Raw genomic sequence first — 25,838 nt, 5'->3', positions numbered from 1 at the left:
CACACAGCTGAAGATAAAGAAGACTCTGACCACCCTGCCAGATGACTTTCCCTTTCATGGTCTAGCAGAATCTTCGGAGTTGGGAGTTGGGCATGAATGTCATCTCCCCAGGTTATCAACCTCCTGAATAGAGTAACCTTTCCTTTCCAACCATACTCATCTCTTACGTGGCTTTCAAGCAGCAAGCAGCCAAACTCAAGTTCAGTAAAAATAAAAACTATGTATTTGGTTTTTGTCACTGGTTCCTGACCCAGAGCTCCTAAAACTCTTGGAATTTCCTGAGTTACACTGTCTTTTGTCATTCACAAGGAGCCTCTGGGAACAAACAGAAGTTTATGCTAATGAGCTAATTCAAGGTGAGTCGTTAGTTTCAGAGGGACTCATCACGCTTGGAGGGGTGGACCTTTCAGCCCCACCCTCTGAAGTTAAAGGAGGAGAAGGGGGTTGGAAGTAGAGTTTAATCACCAGTGGCCAAAGATTTAATCAATCATGCCTACGTAGTAACACCACACACTGCCCCCACTGCTCTGCATAAAAACCCTAAATGATAGGATAAGGAGAACTTCCAGGTCAAAGTGCTGGGAGGTGGCACACCTGGAGAGCTACTCCCTCAGACCTGCCCTCTGCACTTAATAGAGCTAACACCTGTGACTAACAGGAAATGCAGAAACAACGGAGTGTGACTTCCAAAGCAAAAAGACAGTGGGGTTTCTGCCTCGCTCTATGGGCTCACATATCCTGAGGAAAGCCAAACGCCATGTCACAAAGACACCAAGGCAGGCCTATAACCAGGCCCACATGAAGCCGAGGGCCAACAACCAGCCACGGTCGCCGACAACTCTTGGAACCGCCTCCTCCAGCCCCAGACAAGATTTCAGTGACTGCAGCTTCAGATGACATCTTGACTACACCCTTCCTGGGAGCTCCAGCCCCAGAGCTAAAGCTAAGATGCTCCTGAATTCCTGATCCACAGAAACTGTATGAGAGAATAATGCTTACTATTGTTTTATACTCTGGGTTTTTTGTTTGTTTGTTTTCGCTTTAAGAATTATATTCACAATTGCAGTAACTAGTGGTTCAGCAGAACACAGTTTCTCCGATCAAGATTTTTATTTTAGGACAATTTTTTTAGAGCAGTTTTACATTTACAATAAAAATGAGAATTTACTGTTCCTTTAAGTTTGGAGATAATTTTTTTGTACCAACATATGAATGATAAAGACACCAATGGGTCTTAAAATGGATTGAAAAATTATATTACATGAACTTGTGTATGTTCTAGAAAGGAGTTCCATAAACTTCAAGAGATTCTTGAAAGGTTTCAAGATCCAGGAAAAAAAAAGAAAAAGATTAAGAATCATTGCTTTAGACAATAAATAGTCAGTGGGAAAGGCTATGTCCTTTCAGATTAATTTGGACAGTTTCTACTCACATAAATACATGATACAGCTTAACAAGATACTGCTCATTCATGTTTGCTCCCACTGTTTCCTTTGTGCTGAGTCCTAGACAACCTGGCTAGGGGCAGTATGATTCAGGAGTTAGTGAGCAGGGAGGGGTGGCTGCTGTGCCTGTGAAAGTCAGCTTCTCATGCATTTCTGGAACATGCCTGGGCTGAGAGACTCACATCTCTAAGCACGGGATCTAATGTCTAATTCAAGACACGTAAGTGAGAGTGTCAAAGTGTCAGAAGGATCTAGCTCACCATCCCACATCTATTTCAGTTGTGACCTCTATAAGCCTCAGAGCTCAATCAGCACACAGCTTTTACAAATTCTACATGTGACTCGGCCACGTAAGTATACTTCTTTACCTGTAAAATGGGAATAATGTAATACAACACATATCCAGCTCAGAGGTTATCCTAGAGATCAAATGCTACTGTGAAAGGCATCAAATGAACATGTAAAATTTTCTTCTTGGTTCTATCAACATGAGATAGGTACCAATCCAAAAACAGGAAAAGTTTTTCTAAGTAAAACCATTAAAGAGAACATTAATGTTTGAATTTCAGTTAAAAATGCAAAACGGCACAGGCAGTAAATTTATGTTAAAAAAAATACTGTACTTAGAAAAATGACCAAGCAAAACATTGATACTGGGCTGAATCTGAGTGGTGAGTGATTTTTTTCCCCCTCTTTTCCTTTCCTCTATTTTACCATTTTTTTAAAATAAGCAAGTATGTGTTTTAAAATGAAGGTTAATGACAAAGATGATAAGCACTCTCGTGTGTCAGGCAGTATCCTAACTTCTCTGCATACATCATCTTATTTGATCCTTACAACAAACAAATGATTTCATTTAACTCTGCTAATCTACTCAATGTCTCTTGGCCTTACCTATCTATTTTTTATTTTTTATCTTTTCAAATAGGCTTCTCTTACCACAGAGTGCGGGCTTTAGAGCAGGCGGGCTCTCTCACCCAGCAGCAATGTGGGATATTAGTTCCCCGACTAGGGATCGAATCTGCATCCCCTGTATTGGAAGGCAGATTCTTAATCACTGGACCATCAGTGAAGTCCTCCAAGGGGGATTTCATTATAGCCAAATTTACCAGGTGAGGAAAGGGTCTTCCAGGTTAAATCACTTTCTCCAAGACAAAGAACATGATTATTGGTTTTCTGAGTCTGTGGTTCATACTGAACATGCCTAGTGAATATCAGTGATAAGTGATGACAATCTACCCACTGAGCTTCCTTGCCAACTTGGTCCTGAAGATGTGATGGGGTATCTGCAGGGTCTCAGGTTAAAAATGCCAAACAGACCGACCATGGAGTGGAGACTAAGCCTCCCAAGGGCCTCACAGAACAGAGAGGCTCCGAGACAGCAGTGAGGAAGGCCACTCCAATGACAAGGCTGGGGATTCCCACTTTCCGGCCTTCAGCCAAGGCAGGATAAGAAGGGGCACGAGCTAAAAACAAGCTTCATTTGATCCCTTTCTGGACAGGGGACAGACAGACACTGAGCCTGGCCCTGCTCAACGAGAGCCAGCACTTGCCGGGCCCTGATTTTAGACAGTGAGCTACATGTATTAATTTTAATGCTCACAGCAACCCAATACGCACATCCTCTTAGGGACTCACCATATAGAATCAGAACCTGAGGCAGGAGTTGGGGTGGGGGAGGGGTTAATGGAGCCAGGCTGCAGACACCTACACTATGGAAAACACTTAACAAGGATGGTCAATGTCTCTGCCCTCCAAAGGCGGCCTGACCAAGGTCCAAACACAGCGGAGCCACAGAGCCAGGATGGCTCACAGTTCAGCTTCCCTAGAGCACCAGCATAAAGACCTGCATCCGGGTCCTTACTTTCATCAAAACATCCCTTGAAGCAGCCATCAACACCCACGTGATATGTGCAGTGGCACAATCCAGCAGCAGACCTGAAGAATGGAGCTACTTCCAGAACCTTCTCTGTCCCTGATCTCTCCAGCGTAGGCAGGAGCTGTGAGACCCTGGCTGGTTACTCAACCTCCCTGTGCCTCAGCACCCTCACCTCTAAAGTAATATATTCTTCATAATGTTGCTGAAGGCATCAATGATTTAGTCCATTTAAGACCCTTAGTGCCTGGCCCATCGTAAGCACTCAATATGCATTCAACCTGCATCTGTAGTAGTAACAGTAGTGTGCGCTAAGTCGCTTCAGCAGTGTCAGACTCTGTGCGATGCTATGGACTGTAGCCCGCCAGGCTCCTCTGCCTGTGGGGATTCTCCAGGCAAGAATACCGGAATGGGTTGCCATGCCCTCTTCCAGGGACGCATCCCAACCCAGAGATCAAAACAGTGCCTCTTTCATCTCCTGCATCGGCAGGCGGGTTCTTTACCACTACCGCCACCTGGGAAGTCCCAGAAGCAATAGCAGTCAGTGATATTAGCTCCTGCTGTGAACTAACCTCTCCCACATCACCACCATAGGTTCTATTATCCAAACATGTGCATGCGTGCGAAGTCGCTTCAGTAGTTTCCGACTCTGCAACCCCATGGACCATAGCCCGCCAGGCTCCTCTGTCCATGGCATTCTCCAGGCAAGAGTACTGGAGTGGGTTGCTGTGCCCTCTTCCAGGGGATCTTCCCGACCCAGGGATGGAATCCACTTCTCTTGTCTCTCCTGCATTGGCAGGCAGGTTCTTTACCACTAGCACCACCTGGGAAGCCCCATCCAAACACAGCAGTAATATCTCCTGTCCCACGTGCTCTTCTGCAACAAGACCAATAGATGAAGTTTATCATAACCTTTCCCTTTGAATCTGGGCAGGTTTGTGACATGGGGTGCCTTTCAAGGCTAGGTCATAGAAAGCAATGTGGCATCCGCTCTGCAACCTGAGGCCATCATGGAAGAAGACCTGAGGCTGCCATGCTGTGAGGGAGTTCAAGGCCCAGGAAGAGGGCACGAGGAGGGTACTCCAGCCCAGAGTCCCAGCAGAGCTCACAATCAACAGCCAGCACCACCAGCCAGGTAAGTGCAGGAACAATACTTCAAGGTGCCAGGCCTGAGCTGGGAGCCGCAGTGATCCCATCCTCGGGATCCTCTCAGCCGAGGCCGTAGACACTATAGCGCAGAGAGAAGGCACTCCTGCTGTGTCTGCCCAGATTTTCAACCCACAGACTCTGTGAGCATAATAAAGTGATTATTTTAAGTCACTGAGTTTTGGAACAATGTGTTACATGGGAAAGATAACTAGAACTCTGCTACACTTTCAGCCGACACTTTCTGAATACCTGTTACAAGAAGGGGACTAGCATGGAGATTGTGAAGGAGAGATGAATAAGCCACAGTTTTATCCTAAGCTGACAATCCCAAAAGAAAATAAATAAACACTTTAAAAACAAACAAAAAACATAACTCCCCCCAAAAATACATGTAACTAATTAATACTATACAAGAGGCTGTGATGACAGTGAGGTGCAAAGTACAAGGTTAAGACCTCTCAAAAGCAGAGAAAGTAAGGCCAAAAACGTTTTACAGAAGTAGTAACATGGGTCTTGAAGCAAGCAAGGAGAGGTACATGTCATGTGAAAACATTGCAATATGTCCCAGAATTAGCCAGAGGTGTACCAAGGTCTCTTGTGCCCCGTGACTGTGGGGCATATCACAGCCAGGTGGGAAAAGGCACTGAAAGCCACACTCCTAAAGTCAAACCCCCTCCTCTGGGCCAGAGGAAGCTGAGAAGAGGGAAGCAGGAGACAGATCAGATTCGTGTTTCTGAATCATCAGCCAAGTGGCATGGAGGACAGAGCAGAGGGCAAGACTGGAAGCAGGGAGACCAAATTAAGAATCAGGTGAGACAAGATGAGGGCCTGACCTGGTGTTAAGTTCAAGGACAAAAACATCACTCATTTATTTCTTCGTTCTTTTTTTAATTGAAATCCCTAGTGGTACCTAAAAGAGATGGTCTAGAGACAATGATGAATAAATGTTAAATTATTGATGCCACTTCTAAAGTGTGACTACCAGCTCCAGAACAAAGAAGGCTGCAAATGCAATGAATCACTTCATCCCAAACCAACTTTGATCTCCGTGACATCCGCACAGCTGAGTCACTAGGCTGCCTCACATCCCAGGACATCTAGCTAATAAGCCCCTGGTAGTTTGAGCTTTTGCCTAATTTATTCATTGCTAAATGTTAAAGCTGCCACAGGACTGCTAAACTATGACTTCAAACGTTTTTTAAACATTCTAATACTTACTTTAGACAAAACTTTAAAAAATTTTAGTTACAATATAACAAACCTTTAAGCAGTTATGACCAACCTAGATAGCATATTCAAAGGCAGAGACATTACTTTGCCAACAAAAGTCCATCTAGTCAAGGCTATGGTTTTTCTAGTGGTCATGTATGGATGTGAGAGTTGGACTGTGAAGAAAGCTGAAGGCGGAAGAATTGATGCTTTTGAACTGTGGTGTTGGAGAAGACTCTTGAGAGTCCCTTGGACTGCAAGGAGATCCAACCAGTCCATCCTGAAGGAGATCAGTCCTGGGATTTCTTTGGAAGGACTGATGCTAAAGCTGAAACTCCAATACTTTGGCCACTTCATGCAAAGAGTTGACTCATTGGAAAAGACTCTGATGCTGGGAGGGATTGGGGCAGGAGGAGAAGGGGACAACAGAGGATGAGATGGCTGGATAGCATCACTGACTCGATGGACGTGAGTTTGGGTGAACTCCAGGAGATGGTGATGGACAGGGAGGCCTGGTGTGCTGCGATTCATGGGGTCGCAAAGAGTCGGACACGACTGAGCGACTTAATTGAACTGAACTGAACAGCTTTGGCTATAACCAACAAACCCTTCTTTTTTTCACATGCCTTCAATTTCTTGTCCTTTCCTCACCTGAATTTATAACATCTTCCAGCTCCTCTATCCTTGACTGTTTAAACAACAGGGACGACATGTGTACGTCCAGGATGGCCCTTTCATCCCACGATGTCGTTGGCACGAGGACCAGCCCGAAAGACTGCACCTCCCTGCTCTTCCACCTGGGCTCCTCCTCTCCCGTCACTCACCTCTTGCCAATACCCTCCACTCCTTTCCCTAAAAGCCAGGGATAATGCTCCAGAGTCTTACCCACCCCATAATATTCTTCACCTGAATCACCCCTCACCCCAACCTAAGGATGGCATGGAAACCTCTGGAAGAACAGGCAGCCAAGGCGTAGCCCTGTAACCCTGCCAACCATGCCCATGGCTATGAGACAGATCCTCTCCCAGTCCCATCATGTTTCAAGGCAGCAAACCCAGTGGAAAATGGTTATAATGGAATATAAGTACCAGCATTTGCCTTCTGCTTTCCGGAGGGGAAAAAAATTTAAAAGATGGAATCATATTACTTGCCTGTAAATGCTCTCCCTGTAATTACTCTAGATCTACTGACCACTGTTTCCCTCCATCCGGTCTCAAAGATAACAGAAGTGGACTGAGTGTCAGGCTGATTCTTTTTAATAACAAGGTGGCCTCATGGCACAACAGCCCCTGCCAAGTCCAGGGGCCTAGAAGCCATAAGCTTACCGTGAGTTCTAGTAAACGAGCATCACTCACAACCACTGACTGCCTTGGTCCTTCCCACAAGCCTACATCTCAGAACTGCTGCCATGCTGCTATTTTAGGGTGCATTTCTGGACCAAAGGTGTTCCAGCTGCTCTAGATTCTGAGTCTGATCAAGAGGTGTCTGCTGGGCTTCACAACAGTCTCTTCACTCTCTGCCACACCCTCCCCTCACACAGAGCAATTTCTCTTCAGCCGCCCTCCACTCATCCTCCTGCCCTTCCTTCTGGATGGCAGGTCCCATCAGGAAGAGGACCACTGAGCCCAGGTCATTCCTGAACCATCTCAATGGGCTTCTTCGGGCAGCATCAGGATGCCTGCTCGTGGGGCAGCAGAGGGAAGCAGAGGACCTTTCCAGAGGGCTTCCCTGGTGGCATCAGGAATAAGACGTGATGTGAAGGGATGGCCTCTGCGTCAGGAAGCTCACAGGGGTCAGTCTGCCATGTTCCTAGACACATGCCCTGCCTTCTGCCTCCGAGTACCCGGACTAGAAAGCGGGGGCTGTCTCGCTGCCAAGGGTGTGAACCCAGGCCTGCAGGGGACCTCACACCAGTTTCCCACTCCTGGCACAATCCGCCCCGTAAGCCTCCTCATGCAATATATGGATGCTCTTCTCAAGTCCACCCAAGGCCCCTGCCCCAAGCCTTCTCCTCCTCCAGGTCCGCTGGCCTCTCCAGGCTGGAGGCCCTAAACAGTGAGTGACTGTGTCACTATCTGTGCTGCCCTGGGCGGCGCTCAGCCAGGAGAGATTTCTGTAAACATCACGGATATGTGAGTCGATGACTCCAGCAGGGCCCTGGCTCCCAGTGTCCACTTCTCCATGGTTAGGAAAAGCCCTAACAGTTGGTTCCAGAGGTTCCCAAGCAGTGTCCCTTGGAAAAGGATGGGCAGCTTTGGGAGCTGGGCTGTTTGCACAGGACAGCAAGGGCAGCGGCTGGATGGGCAGCAGAGATGACTATCCTCCTGGACCATGACCACCTCCGACACATGTGGGCCGCCCTGTTAGGATAATCACAGGAAACTGAGCCCATTCAACTAGCTCGAGTGTATCAGCAGAGCAAAATGAAGCGAGGAGTACCCGCAGAGTGGACGCTCAGAGCACCCCGAAAGTATGGTCACAGCACAGCTAAGCCTTGGAGGGCCCAGGACTGAAAACTTCAGGGAGGTGCTTCCTATCCTTGGCCTCGGCTTCTGAGCTCCAAAAACACAGCCTACAGGTACCTACTCTTGCTGCTGCACTCACCGGCAGCTCCCCGCTATGCCTCTTGATGCAAATTCCCCAGCAGCAACCTCAATGGCTGACCAACTCTTAACCAGCCCTCCCAAACTGGAGATTTGAGCACCAGTCATGACATACATGGGCTTCCCAGGTGGCACCAGTGGTAAAGAACCCGCCTACCAATACAGGAGATGCAAGAGATGCAGGTTCGATCCCTGGGTCTGGAAGGTCCCCTGGAGGAGGGCATGGCAACCCATTCCAGTATTCTTGCCTGGAGAATCCCATGGGCAGAAGAGCTTGGCAGGCTACAGTCCACAGAGTCGTAAAGAGCCGGACGCAACTGAAGCAACTTTGCACACTTGCACGTGCGCACGACACACACTTTCATCCCACGCAGGTCCACTAGGCTTGACCAGATACAATCTGCACTCCATAACCTGGCATATAACCACGCAGAGCAGCAAGGACCATGCAGGGAGGGGAACACCCTCTGCTTTAAGTGTGGATAGCCAGGCACCCTATGCATCTAGCACGCTAAAACACCGACATCGACACTCAACTAAAAATTCATAGTTAAGTGCATTGACATGGTTTCCGGGGATTCCCTCTCTGCCCCGCCAACCTGTTACACAAAAGATCAACTTGTGGCCCCGCTCCCTATCTCAGCTTTAACGTTCCCTGTTGGTGGTTCAGTCACTAGCTCTTTGCCCTCCTCTGTGGGCAGCCCTGGGGTTGCATATTGTTCCCAATTCAATTAGAGGAATATGATTTGAACAGGACTGTGAACAGGTGGTGGGCAGCGAGCCCTACTTGTTCTTAATGGGGGCACAGATGCATAATACAGAACCATGAGAGTGGAGATTAATTCTGTAATAACCCTGAACAGAGAACTGAGGAGAAGGAACCTAGACACATTACTGGAATGTGGAGGGCTATGCAGGCAAAGTGCAAGACCCTTCCAGGAGGAGGTAGATGAATGGGGCAACACACCCTGGGGCATTCCCAGAAGCTGGGACAGGCCTACCTAGAGACTGGGTTAATTACAGCACTGCCCCATGTGGTGAAATACTAGGCAGCCACTAAAAATCACAGAAAAATAATGACGGATGTCAACACTGTTGAAGGCTCATTACTAAGTTACAGGAGGAAAAGGCTCTAAAAACGTTTGAAAGTATTTCTGTAAAAAAAAAAAAAAAAAAAAACGCCCCCACACTCCCACACACATGGGTGGGGAAAGTTCTGAGCTGACACACAGGAAAATGCCAGAAGGCAAGAGGGTAACCGATGACTGTTTTCTCTCCACTCAGTGGGGTTTTCTAACCATTCTGTGCTCTGCATGGATTACGCTCATAATGAGGACAAATGGTCCTAAATCACCTTCCTCCTCACTGTCCAAGAAAGCAGTCAAGACGGGCGAACATTTTAACACAGGCCAGAAATTGTGTAAGTTGGCGGGGGGGGCGGGGGGGTGGTGGTGGTGGTGGTGGATAGGGCTGGGGTGCTGTAAAATAGGGAAGGGGATGAGATAGAAACTAATGCAAAAATGAGCTAGGGCCAGACTGGCCAAGTGGCCTGGCAGGTGTGTGATGCGTCACGTGGTTCATCAGTTGCCTCCTATTTGAGCTACGTTCTGCTCAAGGGCCTGGTTGAACAGGTTTGACCTCATCTCCTTTTTTCTAAAGCTGTTTAGTCACTTCCCTAAAACTCCTTATTTTCCAAGTTATTAAACTTTCCATTTCAGGTTGATCTCTCTAACGTTATCTCTTCTGCTTCTTCCAACTAGACACCTCTGTGCAGCATTAACAGATACCATGAGCCTCGATGACAAATTTATCCTTCCAGGGCACAAAGAAGGTACCTGAGTGACGGAGAGTTGGAGAAATCCTGAGAAAGAAGTTCAGGCATTAACATGCAGGCAGCCACTGTTACACAGGGCTGTTTCTTAATCCCTACTGGACGCAGCAGGTGTACTATCCAAGGCCCTGGAGAAACTTGTGAGGCACAAGATCTGGGTTCTGAAGATTTGCTGAAAGTGAAGTGAATGTGTTAGCCACTCAGTCATTGTAACTCTTTGCAACCCTGTGGACTGCAGCCTGCCAGGCTCCTCTGTCCCTGGAATTCTCCAGGCAAGAATACTAGAGCAGGTAGCCATTTTCTCCTCCAGGGGATCTTCCTGACCCAGGGACTGAACCTGAGTCTCCTGCACTGCAGACAGATTTCTTTACTGTTTGAGCCACCAGGGAAGCCCAAACACTTGCTGAGGCCCCCACAAAGTGAGGAGGGCTCACACACCTTTGCCCTATGGTGGCAAACCCAGCCCTCTTTCTATAAGGAGCCCTGGGCACACTCTCCAAATAGGGACAAGCTGAGAAGGCTGCTCTGAGAAGGTAAGGATGAGACTCGTCCTGAAACTGAGGGTTTCTCCCCGCTGTCAACAGAAGTGGACAAGAAGGACTGAGTCCCTCCTCAGCTCCAAGCACTCACCAAATGTGCCCCACACCAACTTTTTTCCAGGTGTCAGCTCATTTCAACTTCACAGCCATCTCATGAGGTAAGTGTAATGACCCCATTTCACAGATGAGACAAACTGGCGCTCAGAGAAATTTGCTGTCAGTGGATGCAGAGCCAGCTTTCTTATTCACTCCACAAATATGGATGGTGCTCTTCTTTGCCGGGCACTGTGCAGACCCAAACCCCCAGTCTAGGAGGGGAGACAGATGCGTACACGCAGGTTGCAATATGCTCGAGGGGCTGTCAAGGACACTTGGAGGACACAGGGGAAGGGTCCCTTCTAACCAGGGGAAGTCAGGAAAGGCTTCAGAGAAGGAGTTTCCTTGAGCCAGGTTTTAATTAAGGGGAGTGGGCACCCTTGCTGGCTGAGGGCAGGAGGATATTTCATGGGCCTCAGCACAGAACAGCCCACGTTGTGTGCAGGCCTCCAGGAGAGAGCCGGAGGGGCCAGAGTGACGGAGCAATTGGCTGACAGGTGAGGAGGACACAGGGGCAAAGGAAGCCCAAGAGGAAGCAGCAGAAAGGGGTGGATCAGGGTGTGGCTGGAAAGAGACTTTGGCCCATGGTCCACAGGCAATGGGGAGGGGTGTAAATAAGGGAAAATCAATCAATCAATCTTCTGAATCATGTCTCAGGAAGATGGTCCTGGCAAAGATTCCAGCAGTGACCCAGATGAGAGCTGCTGAGGTCCCAGCTAGAGCAGAGCACAGAGAGTGGAGGGGGGTGGTCTGGCAGGAAAAATTCTAAGGAAATGACGTCAGAAGTCAAGAGTGCACGAGGATGTCTAGGGAGCCGTCCAGAACAACCCCTGTAATCTTAGGCAACTGAGTGGGTATGCAGAATGGGAACAGAGGAGGCTTAGGGGGGGAGGGGATGATGTCGTCATTGGACAGAGAATTTATCCCTGGGCCCATCCAGCTCTCCAGACCACCCCATCATGTACAGCTAGAAATCATCTCCTCCAGCCAGCCCCTGGCAGGACAGAGAGAGCGGAGACCAGTCACATAGCTCATGGATGGCAAGCACTCAGATGGGAGGGGCCTGTTAGGCCATAATAAACCAGCAATCAACTGGAGAAAGTTGCCAAAAGACAGTGAATTCCAGGCTGCTCCCAAGTACTTGGCATTCCATCCTCAACATCTCCATCGGCTACAGACCCCACAGCTCCCAAAGGCGGCATCATCACCACAAAGGTCAAGATGCAGCAGAAGTCAACAAGGGCAGAGCCTGTTCCTGGAAAGCAGTCAAGGACTCTAGACTCATGCAACTTAATCAAAGAAGGAATGATTGACGGAGAGAGGAAAGACAACCAACATTCAAAATAGAAAGCGATCCCAGTAACATAGGCTCTGATGATATAGCTGTGAAGGTTATCACTTGGCTAGAGCTGCACATGGAGAAAATCAGAAAATGGTGACTATCCCCAAAGGTCTCCAGCCCATCTGGTGCTGATAACTGGAGTAAGCAGTTGCCTTTTGTGGTGCCCAGATGAGACAAGGATCTGGTGTGGTGGTGGGCATGGGGTGTCAGCATCTCTTAGCACAGCAGACTGTCATTGCACAGTGACATATCCCCCAGGACTGAAACAGCGTCTCAAAAACCACTTTCAAGATCACTGTGGAATAACTAACCACACAACGTGACAAGTGAAGAGCCCTTGCAGGTGGAGAGGAGAACAAACCCAGAAGGCAACAAATGGGCATGTGGATGCGGAAGGATTAGTTTTTAATCCTGCCCAGCAATCCTTTTTCAGCCATATATTTCTGTTTTCCCAAAGTTAGGAAGGACTTTAAAGGAAATCCATCCTCCAGGGAGGGAAGAGATGGTACTCATTAATGCAGAGCCATCCTTGTCTGACACGATTAACTCACCAAACCTGCAGAGCCCAGAGAACAGGCCCCGGGGCATGAGGGCAGGGGGAGGGGGGCATTTGGAGAGCAAAGGACCTACATAAATCCTGTTTTCATAGAACCTCCAAGCAAATCCAGAAAAAATAAAGGACTACAGTGAGTAACAGGTGAGGCACCAGATAGAAAGGGGCTTTGAGAAAGTTCTAACTCCTGGTGGGTATGGACTGTGCCATTAGTGTGTTTACAGAATATTTGATTCACTTGTTAAGGCAAAATTCCAGAAGTATGAGGCCCTGGGAGCGGAGAGGAGCGTTTCTTTACTGCAGCTCTCCTTGACAGGCTCATTGTAAAGTAATGAATTTTGTGGACACTCAGAGAGAAAAAATAGCCTCAAACGCTCCGGATCGATGCTGCGCACTGCAGAGAGACCGCCTTGGGTTTCTATCAGCTGCATCTCAGCCCTGTGCAGAGTTCAGTGGCAATCTGTCCCTTTGAAAGTAGGCTAAGGAGAAGTCAGCCCCAGGCCTGCACATAGCACCAAACGTCTCCATGCTTGGATCAGCTGGAATACCCCAGGTTCAAGCATTTTTGTCCAGAGCTGGACCAGGAACTCCCCACTGCCTGCTCCAGGGAACTGAGAGGTCTCAGCAAGTGACCATCCCCACCAGGATGTACAGCAGAGTTGGTCTGGGGTTTTTTGTGCATTTTGTAGAGCAAGGGAGCAACTTTAGGTAATATTTTAGCTTCCTCTCTAGTGCTAAATTCCCTATATGCAAAATAAAAAAAAGATTTTTTTTAATTTTAAGCACAAACAAAACACAAATGGGAAAACACAGACAATCTCAAAAGTCCCTTTTCAGACTGAATAATTTTGTGATACAAAAATCCAAAGCCTCAGGACCTCCCCTAATTATATATTTTCCCCCTTTCAAGAAATTTTACATGTAAATGATAGAACAGAATGAAATATCTGAATCACTATCTTAGGAGTAAAAGAACACTTAGAAACCACACAAAGCAGAAATGAAGCCACCATGAAAGGAATCTGACTTAAATTAGAAGCAACATTTAAAATTATAGGTTCAGAAAAGCCTGAACAAAGTTCAGGGTGAAGTCAGCCCTGAGTCTGCAGGCCCTGACTGCTTGTGAAGGTGGCGGGATTGGTCTGGAGAGGAGGTGCCGGCTCATGAAGCACCGCCCTCTCTACCCCATCCCTTGCTATGCAGGCTGAAATGGACGCCAGGGAGCAGAAGTCTGCAGTCAGCATCACAGCAGCAACTCAGAATAGTTTCTGAAGAATATCTATGAAACCAGTCACAGCTACGGTTTTTCCACTAGTCATGTACAGATGTGAGAGATGGACCACAAAGAAGGCTGAGTGTCGAAAAATTGATGTTTTTGAACTGTGGTGTTGTAGAAGACTCTTGAGAGTCCCCTGGACTGCAAGGAGATCAAACCAGTCAATCCTAAAGGAAATCAGTCCTGAATATTCATTGAAAGGACTGATGCTGAAGCTCCAATACTTTGGCTACCTGATGCGAAGAGCCAACTCATTGGAAAAGACCCTGATGCTGGGAAAGATCGAAGGCAGGAGAAGAGGGCGACAGAGGATGAGGTGGTTGGATGGCACCACCAACTTAATGCACATGAGTCTGAGCAAACTCAGGGAGGTGGTGAAGGACAGGGAAGCCTGGCATGCTGCAGTCCATGGGGTTGCAGAGTCAGACACGACTGAGCGACTGAACAACAATGTGCAACTTAACATCAGTGACCTCAGCAGGGATGGGATGAGAAGCAGACTATTTTCACAGTCTACCTTCTAGGTCATCCTTTTAAATTAATTGGATGGTGGTGTTACCCATTCAAAAAAAATGAATAAAAATGCACGCCATACCAAAATAAAATAGGAAAACAATTTTAAAAAAAGACAACGATAATTTAAAACTTCTCCTAATGAAATGTCATTTCGAAAGCTAAGGGCGGAAATGGGGCAAGGGGCGGGGGGGAGCAGAGGGCTGGAGCTAGTGAAGAAAACAACTGATAAGCAAGAGCCATATGTCCTGGCCAAACCCGCCGCTCTCCTGTCCTCACTGTTCACATCTGCCTCGGAGTCCCCACAGCAAGCCCAGCTGTGCGCCCAGAACATCTGGTTCTCCTCCTCCACCCCTGCCCACATCTCCTCCGTCACTGGCTGCGTCTCCTCCTGCCCCCTGCCCAGAGACTCAGGTTGCCCACCCGGGTTGTGCCCCCACTCCCCTCTGCTCGTCATCACACTATTAGGAAGTTCATCTGTTCCAGAAGCACTTGAGCACAGGTGTTATTTCCCAAAGTTGTCTGCAACACGATCTCCCATCCCACCAGCTCCGCTTACGTGACTTCGACATTGTTCCCATAAAGAGATGGGATCAGTGTTTCTTCCCCTTTAATCCGGCTGTGCTTATGACTGTGGCTTATGACTGCACCCCCTGGAGAAAGAAATGGCTACCCACTCCAGTAGTCTTGCCTGGAAAATTCCATGGACAGAGGGGCCTGGCGGGCTACAGTCCAGGGGGTCCCAAAGAGTCAGACTCGACTGAGCATGCACACACGCACACATGACTGTGGCAGTCGTGACCCTCTGTGACTTTACCTGGAGCTCTGAGAGCCACATGAGCAGCCTGACTGCTGAGCACCGCGTCTTGAGGATCCCAAGCCAGCGCCCAGGAGTGACCCCATAAAGACAATTAGATGGTAGCCCTGCCATTCCAGGTCAATCGATACTGGCCCAGTCCCAGCCACTGGCTGACCACCACTCCATGAAAGAATCAAGACTTAGCCACCACTCAAGCCCTTCCTGGAGTCCTGAGCTACAGACAACTCCTGAAAAATAAAATAACTTTTAAGACACTGAGATTTGGGATGACTGATTACAAAGCACTGCTGCTGCTAAGTCGCTTCAGTCATGTCTGACACTGTGCAACCCCATAGATGGCAGCCCACCAGGCTCCTCTGTCCCTGGGATTCTCCAGGCAAGAATACTTTATGGGTTGCCATTTCCTTCTGCAATGCATGAAAGTGAAAAGTAAAAGTGAAGTCACTCGGTCGTGCCCGACTCTTGGTGACCCCATGGACTGCAGCCTACCAGGCTCCTCCGTCCATGGGATTTTCCAGACTAGATAACTAATAAGCTACCTCTAACAGCGGAATTCCAAAGACCCATCTCAAACTCACTTTAGGTGCCCACTTCTTACTGATTCTAAGGCACTGAGCTTGATTGAGCCCTTGAATCTCCAGTTCCAGAAATTTGTTTAAATAAATTCATTGTATCTTCCCATAACATCTGTTCCTCCAAAACTGTCCCACTGATGTCTGCCTTTCTAAGTTCTCTTCCTGGCGTTGAGGAGGCCAGGCTCTCCTCCTCTCCTTGTTGAATTTCACCCCCACTCATGGAACTGTCCCTAAACTCTGTATCCGTAGGAGCTCTTAGACCCGATCCTTCCTCGCCTCTCTGCACCCACATCTACATCCGCTTTCCCAGGCCTTTACCCGGGGCTGCATCAGCCACCTCCCCATCCCTATCCCTCAGCCTTCCCACCTCCCCACACACAGGGCAGGAAGGACTATTTTGTTTGTTTTACACCCACGATCTTCCAGAAAAGACTCCAGGCAGCTTGAGCACCAAGAATTCTCATCCTCAAACACAGGGATGATCATTTCCTTTGGGGAGAACTGAAGCAGTCTAGCCCCAGCATTCCAAGAATCAAATGAACACCCTCTGGTTATGGGTCCCTGGCCTCCACCCACCACACGGAGCTGAACTCGGAAAGATTCCAAGGCTCCTCCTCTGGAATGGCCTTTTCTTTCCCCAACACCCTACCAACTCCTGGTCACACTTGGAGGCCCAGCTCATTTGTCATCTCTGCTGGGAAGCCCTCCTCACCCCCGAGGGCTGTCAATCACTTTCTCCATGCGTGGTGCCTGCCCAGCACCAACGTTTATCTCTGCACTCACCCACCTCGCAGACCTGGAGCACCTTAAATCAGGGCCTCACCTTAACCCATTCCTGGTTACTGCTTGTGGGATAAATCTATTGGTTCTTCTCCAGGAACATCCTCTCTGTGCAGCGCCCCTCCTCACAGGGGCTGACATCACCCCACACCCACTCTGAGGCCTCCCTCAGCCTCTCCTTGAACAAAGCAGGACCCCTCGTGCAGCTGAAAGCCCCACTCCACAGCCACCTGTCCTGGGAAGAATGCCCCATCCCAGGTTTACAATTCCTCCCATGCTCAAAGGTGCCTCTAGAAGCATCTGTTCAGCTGGCCAAGCCTTCGCAGCTTGATCTTCACACACTTCCCAGTCAGCCCTAGTTCCCCTTCAGGCTTCAAGCACATCAGCGGGAGGGCTGGTCACAACTTTCCCAGCTCAGAACAATTTTCCCCGCATATGGTTCTTATGCCTGGAGGAAACGCTGCTCTCCAGTAACATTAGTGAAATGGATGGTGATGTTCTTAGCGTCCTAGGTCTTAGAAAAAGCATTAACACTGCTGAATCCCCAGGTTCGAGAATGGTGAGTGTTAGTTGCTCAGTCATGTTTGACTCTCGGCGTCCCCACGGACTATAGCCTGCCAAGCTGCTCTGTCCATGGGATTTCTCAGGCAAGAAAACTGGAGTCGGTTGCCATTCTCTTCTCCAGGGGATCTCCCTGACCCAGGGATTGAACCCAGGTCTCCAGCATTGTAGGCAGATTCTTTACCATCTGAGCTACCTGGGAAGCCCTTTGAGAATGATGCCTGACGCTTAACAGGAGCTCAAAATTATTAGTTGAATGAATGAAAGAATGACCAGTCAACCGGCTCAGCCCTGACCTGAAGCAGCTCTGGTCTGCCAGGCCCCTCCACACCAGGCACTGAAACCCAAGAGGTTGTACAGCTCCCCTAAGGTCATGAGCAAGCCACTGAGGGAAACTGGAACCCCCGTCTCTGGGCTCCCAGCACACGGCCCTCCTTCTGCCCAAGGGGGTAGCATCCTCACCACCCACCCCTTCCACATTCCAAAGACAGCGTCTCCACAGGAAGTTCTGGATGGCATCCAGGAGTATTTTTCTTCCTGGCTTTAAAACAAATTGTGACAAATGGCTCTGCAGATCTACTGGGCCATGAAGCCAAGCAGATGGGACTGCAATTCACACTATTAACTTAAATTCCACTTGATGCTAATTTCAAATTAGGGCATTTTATCTAGAAATTATAAAAAGCACTTTGAGGGGGGATGTACTTGTAAATAAATTTGCCAGCAGATTCGTTTACAAATCTAGTTGTTCCTGGCCACCCCTCAGTGATCACAGATTTTTTTTTCCCTACTCCCCCTTACTCTCCTCCACCAAAAAGTCCTGACTCATGTAAACAATGATAGATTCTTGGGGTCCACTGGTCTAACCACCCACCTAAACTTGACTCATGTCTGCCTGCGGACCCTCTCCTGGCAGAGACACGTCACCATTGATAGCAGCCCAGGCGGGAAAGTTCTATTGGAAAGTTCTCTACTTTGAACTGAAAGTAGGCTCCAGGATCCTGGACAAGCCCAGTCTATCACTCATCCATTCAGTGGGTAATAACTGAGCATATTCTAGGCACCAGACACTGAAGAGGCACTGAGGCTACAGACGCACAGAATAATCCTGACCCTCAAGGAGCTTGCCACCTAGAAACTCAAGCTTCTCGAATCCTGGGCTGAATAGCTGGCGATCTTTTGTGGTTGTGCATGACATGGATTTGGTCTCTTTCCCTGTTTCTAACAAACAGGCTCCAGTTCACCTCTGTCCCACCAAGGGTGTGGCCCAGAACTTCCTGCCATTTCTGAAACACGTGGTCTGGCCAGCACAGGGCATGTAGACTACCATACCCCAGTTCTAGACACCACATTTCCTTTAGCTGCAGACAAGACAGCTTTGTTTGGTGGCCATATCGCATGGTTGATGCCTGCCAGCATCAACCCTCCATCCTTCCCACAGCCTCTCACTCCCACACTTGGGCTGCTGGATTCAAAACCTTCCAAGTATCTCTGTCCATCCTACTGGGATCCAGACCATCAGCCCATCTCCTCCTTCATGATCAAGACACATACTTGCTGTCCGTTCTTGTTTTACAGCCATGTACATAACTTTAAATCATTTGGAAGAGTATGACCTCTACCTTCATCAAAATAGACTAGAACAATGCAAAAAGGTAGAGGACTGAATCCTCCAACACCTATCCCAGCCAGAGAACTCTGACGATGATGCTTGGAATATTATTTCCCCACTTTTGTCTTGCCTGTAAGTATATGAGGTCACAGTGCCTCTTGCTAGCATCCACAGTAGGTATCATCAATAACTACACCAATTTGATGCCAAATTCAAAGCCATTCCACACCTGGTAGCTCAGATGGTAAAGAATCTGGTTGCAATGCAGGAGACCGAGGTTTGATCCCTGGGTCAGGAAGATCCCCTGGAAACAGAAATGGCAACCCACTCTAGTATTCTTGCCTGGAGAATTTCACGGACAGATCGGGCTACAGTCCATGAGGTTGCAAAGAGCGACTGAGCGACTAACACTTTCACACTTCCACACATATTAAAAGTAAAAATAAAGTTTAAAAAATGTTCTCGTTGCTATCTTCCATCTTTTGGTAGCTTCCTGCAGAGCAACTGGTGAGAAATCTCAGCGCTAGGCTGCAGCTTGCCCTGCCCTCCTCCACCCTTTCACCTGAGCCCTGTCCCTTCCTTGCCAGAACCTCTCCAGTTCCTCCGCCACCATTACCAACCCGATCCACCTGTCTTCTCTTCAGTCTTAAAGCTCTTTAGCAAATCTTAAAACCTGTCTCCTCCTGCCACTCTCCCTCTCTGCCCCAGTCAGCTCACTGCCACTTAAGTGCGCTGCAGCAGTTTTCCGCCATATGCATAATGACCGCACCACTCGGCCCATCCCTTCAAGCCCAAACTCCTCCTTTTGGGCCTCAAGGTTTCCAAATTCTGGCCCCTCTCCCACATCTATCTAATCTGACTCCCACCCGTCCTTCCAAAATTTGCCTTTTCCCCCCAAGTCTGCTACTAGTCATTCACACCTGTCTGCTATTGGTCACTGGGTGTTGCTTCCCATGGTTTCCATCTTCCAGTGTTGAAGAGCTACACAATAAGGGAAAAAGAAAGAGGAAGGAGGGAAGGGAGAAGAGGAAGAGTGAAAAGAAAGTGAAGAAAAGAAGAAAGCAGAAAAACGACGACACCCTGCCAGGCCCTGCTATAAATGCCAGCACACAGGACAACACTGAGCCTTGACAGCAACAGGAGGCAGCTGCCATCCGCATCCTCACTTGCAGATGAGAGCGGCACTGAGAGGTTAAGTAATCTGCCCGGGGCAGCCATCGAGCCCATATTTGGAACCACTCCACCTGCGTAAGTGTAGGAGATAAGCGCGGAATTAAGCACCACCCAGACAAGGAGCCAACTGTGCTGGGGCAGGCGGGGTCAGTCTAGAGGGTCAGGGAGGGTGTCACGCGGAGGTTACCTGGATCCGAGTCTTGGGAAGCAGGAGTCGGGCAGGCAGCCCAGGCAGGTATGGGGAGGCACTTATGCCATGTGAGAAGCCAGGGCACATGCAAAGCCAGAGGACAAAGGGTGAGCTCACCGAGAGGGCTGGTGAGGGCTCCGGCTGGAAGCAGGGCTGGGCGGGGCGGCTACTGAGCAGAGATGAAGATGAGGTGAAGGGACCGGATCTCAAGAGGTCTGTCTAGCTATAGTGGGTGCATGCTCATTCATATCCGACTCTCTTGCAACCCCATGGATTGTAGCCCGCCAGGCTCCTCTGTCCATGGCATTTTCCAGGCAAGAATACTATAGTGGGTTGCCATTTCCTTCTCCAGGGGATCTTCCTGACCCAGGGATCGAACCTTGCTCCTGCATGGCAGGCAGATTCTTTACCACTGAGCCACCTAGGAAGCCCCTTGTCTCACTATAGGCGGGCCCTTAATCCTGAGACACACCAGATCAACCACTTCTCTTCTCATTATCTAAACCCTCCCTCTCCCAAGGCCTGTGAGCCCTACTCCAGTGCAAACCAGGTGTAGAGACAGGTGCTAAGCAAGTGCAGGTTTTGTGGGACCAGTCCACACACAGGCAAGGCAGGATGCCCTCCTCAGCCTCTCTCTCACACTGTCCTCACCTTCTGCAACAGGGAAAAGAAAATACAATGCAACTGCTTCCTCTGCAAGCTTGGTAAGTCAAATCCTTAGGACTTCATTACTTGGCTTTTTCTAACTATCAATAGAAGCGTCTGGAAAATACATGGAGTCATGGACTTCTAGAAATCCATTAAATTTAGGGGGCAATCTGTGATCTAGTATCACTAAATGACAAAGGAAATAAGCATTTTCTCAGGATTGGACAAGTGTGTTTAGCTTCAGTTTAGATGCTGACAACATCAGGTGACACAATGGCAGTCTCAGGTTCATCACGTGAAAAACAATTAAATTCAACTTTTGAATGAGGAAGTATTTAAAACATACAGAAAATGTAGAGAATAATAAATACCTGTACACATCAAAGACTGTCAAATCCTCATATTCTGCCTCACTGGCTTTAGATTTTTCTTTCAAGAAAGAAGGCATTAGAGGCACTGATCAAGTCCCTTATTTCACTCCCTTCCCAATTCGGTTACCCCCACCAACTCCAGAAATAACATCCTGAACTTGGTATTTATCACTCTCATGCATTTTTATGCTCTTACTATATATGCGTGTATCCAAAAACATAGTTTTGGCATGATTTAAAACTTTTTAAAATGGCATCACACTGTAAGCACTCTTTTGCATCTTTCTTACTCGGCAAGACATTTTTGAGAGTAATCCTTGTTGACATATGTCAGTCTAGTGAATTCATTCTGATTGCGGCAGATCACAGATCACTGCAAGAATATTCATCGTATGTATCACAAATTTTAAATTCATTTTTCTGCTGATGAACTTTTCAGAGATTTCCAACATTTCACAGCAGTAAATGTTCTTGTAAATGTTTGTCTAGAGGTATCCTCAGTCACAGGAGACTTGGCCCAAATGGCTCTGCAACACCGATGCACCAATTTCATATTCTCAAGGTCAGTGTTTAAGTATTCTTTCTGTATCTTCCTCAACTCCTGGTATTGTTCATCTATTACACTATCACCAATCTGACAGGGATGAAATGTTATCTCCTTGCTATTCTGCAAATTAATTTTAAATGAGAAAATAATAGGACTGATGCTGAAGCTGAAGCTCCAATACTTTGGCTATCTGATGCAAAGAGCCGACTCATTGGAAAGGACTCTGATGCTGGGAAAGATTGAGGGCAGAAGGAAAAGGGGGCAACAGGGGATGTGATGGTTGGATGCCGTCACCGACTCAACAGATACACGTTTGAGCTAACTCTGGGAGATAGTGAAGGACAGGGAAGCCTGGCGTGCTGCAGTTCATGGGGTCACAAAGAGCTGGACATGACAGACACTGAACAAGAACAATAACATAACTAATAAATGCAGCTTAGTGGGCAAGAATTTTCCACAACATGTGGGAATAGAATGTGTGATCCTTGGATTTGCTGGAAAATAATACAGGAAGGATAGGGAAGTGAGAGAGGGTACAAATAAAACAAGATTGGCCATAAGCTGGTAATTGTTAGAACTGGGTGATGGGTGTGTAGGGGTTCATTATCCTATTTCCTCCACTTTAGTCTATATTTGAAATTTTCCACAATAAAAATTAAAATACAGAAAAGCAGTTACAGCATCCAGAGCAAAGAAAATGTGAAGAAGAGGCGCCTCTGTGACAGTGGACAGAAGGCAGCCTTCAGAAAGGGCAGAGCCTGGAGCTGCAGGGAGCACAGGACAAAGGGAAGCTGGAGAGGGGCTTTGAATTGTGTCGTAATTCAAGTCAGGAACATTATTTATGAGATTAGTGTTTTTGATGACCCTTCACAAATAATAAAATGTTATCACCTAATAAAATGTTATCATATTTTATTTTATTTTGAAGGAAACAACTTTTATTTCAGGTACATGGAAATGTCATTTCCTCCTTCTGATACTCAGAGGTTAAGTGGCAGGACAACTGAGGGTATGGACTTTGGAGTCAGAAATACCTATAAAATGTTATCAGATTTTACATGTACAACTGATACAATGAGGACCATTCAAAAATCACTCAAGTTTTTGTTTCATGAAATTTTACTCTGAACTATAGAATATTTGTTTTCATACTCCCAAATTTGTTGTTCAATATGTGAAAACAGGTTAAACGATGTAACGGGTTAAATGATGTGACCTATTACATCATTTTAAAAAATTTTTTAATGAAAAAAAATTGGCTTTTAAGTCTAGAATGACTTCAGTAAGGATAAGATGTCATACTGCATGTATTTGAGTGAAACTCCAATCATGATGAATCATATGAGAGCTCTGGATGCTTCCAAGCAGGCAGACCTGAGTCCCCACGCTTAAGGCGCAAAGGGTCCAGGTCAGGATGCCTAGGATGTAAAAGATAAACCCCAAAAAAACACAGAGTGGGATTCCAGACAAACCAAAATTTGACCAGAGAACTAAAAATTCTTGTCACACAGAAAGAGGCAGATTAGCTCAAATGGGTTAAGGAAATGTGGAAAAGGAAAAGCCTCAACCAGAGGTACAGCTAGTGGTTCAGAACCAGGACTCAAGGCATCTGAAGCATCTTGAATGGCAGGCGCGGGGCAGAGGCCCCACTGTAGTGTCATCAATCACAGCACCAACCAGGCCTCGGGAGCTCAATTGGCAGGTGTCAGCAGGGGGCCCCCAGGGCCACCTGCCAGCAAGCCCAGGGCAAAACCCGCTTAGCCAAGTCGTTTCCAAGTTCCTCTGCAAGTTGCTGCCTGAAATCATCTCACCTTGGTGGAACTTGTGTCCCCCATGTCTCCACTCGCAGTCCGCACTCCCCCACTTTTGCCCTGAAGCAACTATTCACTAACCACAGGGATCTGCCAGCCAGTAGCCAAGGCTGGGGGTCCAGAAAGCACAGTGTGAACAGTGAGAGGGGCCGAGGTTGTGGCGCCAGCTCCTCTGCGGAGGCAACGCATTCCAGAGCCCACCATCCGGTCCCATCCCCTCCTTTACAGGAGAGGAAGCTGAGGTCAACCTGTCCAAGGTCTCTTGACCAGTTGCCAACAACAGGGCTTAGTGAAGCCAGATTCCCAGATCAGGGCTCTCATCCCTCCCACAGCGCCTCCCTCACCTTTCTTTTTTTCGGCCATGTGGCATGGGGATCTAGTTCCCCAACCATGACTTTCCTGTAGCTCAGACGGTAAAGAATCTGCCTGCAACCTAGGAGACCTGAGTTCGATCCCTAAGTTGGGAAGATCCTCTGGAGAAAGGAATGGCAACCCACTCCAGGACTCTTGCCTGGAGAATCCCATGGACTGAGGATCCTGGCAGGCTACAGAGTTGGACACGACTGAGCGATGAACGCTCCTGACCAGGGATCAACACGGTGCCCCCTGAAATGGAGGCAAGGAGTCTTAACCACTGGACCACCAGGGAAGTTCTGCGTCTCCCCTTTCCAAGCATCCTCCTGGTGCTGGAATCCTGGCGTTGGTTCTGTTCACACCCAGGGTCACCGAGGCCTCATCTGGATGGACACTCGTGGCAGGACCTTCAGAGGCCTTGACTCACTCCCCTGCAGTGTCGACTCCAGGCTGATTGTCAATAGCTCTCTTCTCTTTTGTGAACCTATTCCTGCCAGTCCAAGGGAGCAAGCAGGAAATTCCCAGGCCTGGTGCTCAGACCCTGACCATTCTCAGCAGACTCTGCCTGGTGGTAGCCTGCCCCAGAAGCACCCATCCATGCCTGGTCCTCCTGAAGGTGCCAGGAAACAATCAGATCCAAGAAAGGGGAAGGGAAGGGGGCCGAGGCCAGGCCTTCATGCACTCAGGAGGCTTCCCCATGGGCACTGAAATCCCCAGGCAACAGGGGTGCTATTCCTACTCCACTGTGAGGAAGCTAAGGGCTAAGGGGTCAAGGATTCACCCAAGGTCATGAAGTCAGCAGGAGTCAGGGAAATGGCAACAGCCAGGGGCTCCCACTCTGAGGGCAGGGCTCTTTCTGGCCCTGCAGGCAGGTTCACCAGTGGGCTCTGATCTCCCCAGACTTGTGACCCCGATTCACAAGTGCACGTGCTACAGGACGAACAGCCACAACGTTCTCACTCCAGATATCACTGCTTTAGAAAGGATGACCTGTGCGTCCTTCCATGGACCCCTACCAAGAACACGGTTCAGGAAATGTTGCCACAAATAAAAGAAAAAAGTAACACCCAACCACAGGTCCTCAAACTCCTCCTCTCCATTTCCCCTGGAGGTCACATCAGCACAAACTGCACCCGCCTCTACCGTTCACTGGCTTGGTCAAAACCTCAGCACATAACAAGAAAACAATCCAGGACCCTGCAGTCATTGGACACCTGTTCAGGAGCATCCTGAGCGAGCTCCAGTCCCGAGATGCCTATGAAGTTGCAGCCCCCACACAGCCACCCGGGCCCCAGCAGACAGCCCACCAGAGCTGAGCCCGCCCACAGCTCCCAGTGGCTCCTGCTCCAGCACGGGCCGGCAGCCATCCTCCTGGGGCCACGCTGGCCAGGGAAGTGAGCAGCACGGTGTGGAATGCTCCAGTGTCCACACTGCCAGGGGGTCCCAGTTACAGCAGGGAATCCACAGGTGACTCTTAGTTGTTAACCAGGTGCGGTCTGAGGGGAACGTGAGCAGAGGATGCCCACGAGGCATGGGGCTGTCAGAGGAGAAGGCCGCCCTGGCTGGCTGGAGGGCACCTTAGGAAAACCTCTCCAGCATCAACCGGAAACCTCTCCTGACATCCCCTCTTACAAGGGCAGGCTCAGGACTCATTAATGTGACTATCAGGCACTAACGCCTCAGCAGCAAGTGACCCTACAGGATAACCAGAAAGGCCCAAGATGTACCATTGTACAAAATCAAATGTACTAGGTCCCCTTCACACTCTGCTCATGGGAATGTGAGATGCGCATCACTTTGGAAGACAATCTGGCAGCTTCTTAAAAAGTTAAACACACACTCACCATATGGCCCAGCAATCCCGCTCCTGGTGTTTACTAGAGAGAACTGAAAACCTACGTCCACACAAAGACATAACACAGAGAAAAGCAGCTTTATTCATAACAGCCTCAAACTGCAAACAG

The 25,838-nt window shown here is 48.4% G+C and overlaps 1 protein-coding gene across 1 annotated transcript in view; it reads right to left on the bottom strand.

Annotated features, from left to right (window-relative positions):
* The window catches only part of IGSF3 (immunoglobulin superfamily member 3), an 84,178-nt gene extending 77,787 nt beyond the window's left edge, over positions 1-6,391 (bottom strand). The window contains exon 1 of the mRNA XM_052638029.1: positions 6,331-6,391. Coding sequence (XP_052493989.1) covers positions 6,331-6,391 — 61 coding nt within the window. The remainder of the gene's footprint in view (positions 1-6,330) is intronic.
* Between the last annotated feature and the right edge of the window lie 19,447 nt (positions 6,392-25,838).

This window comes from Budorcas taxicolor, chromosome 3, assembly GCF_023091745.1.
Source record: "Budorcas taxicolor isolate Tak-1 chromosome 3, Takin1.1, whole genome shotgun sequence".
In the NCBI taxonomy this organism is placed as follows: Eukaryota; Metazoa; Chordata; class Mammalia; order Artiodactyla; family Bovidae; genus Budorcas; species Budorcas taxicolor.
This window is presented reverse-complemented; position numbering and strand designations above follow the sequence as displayed.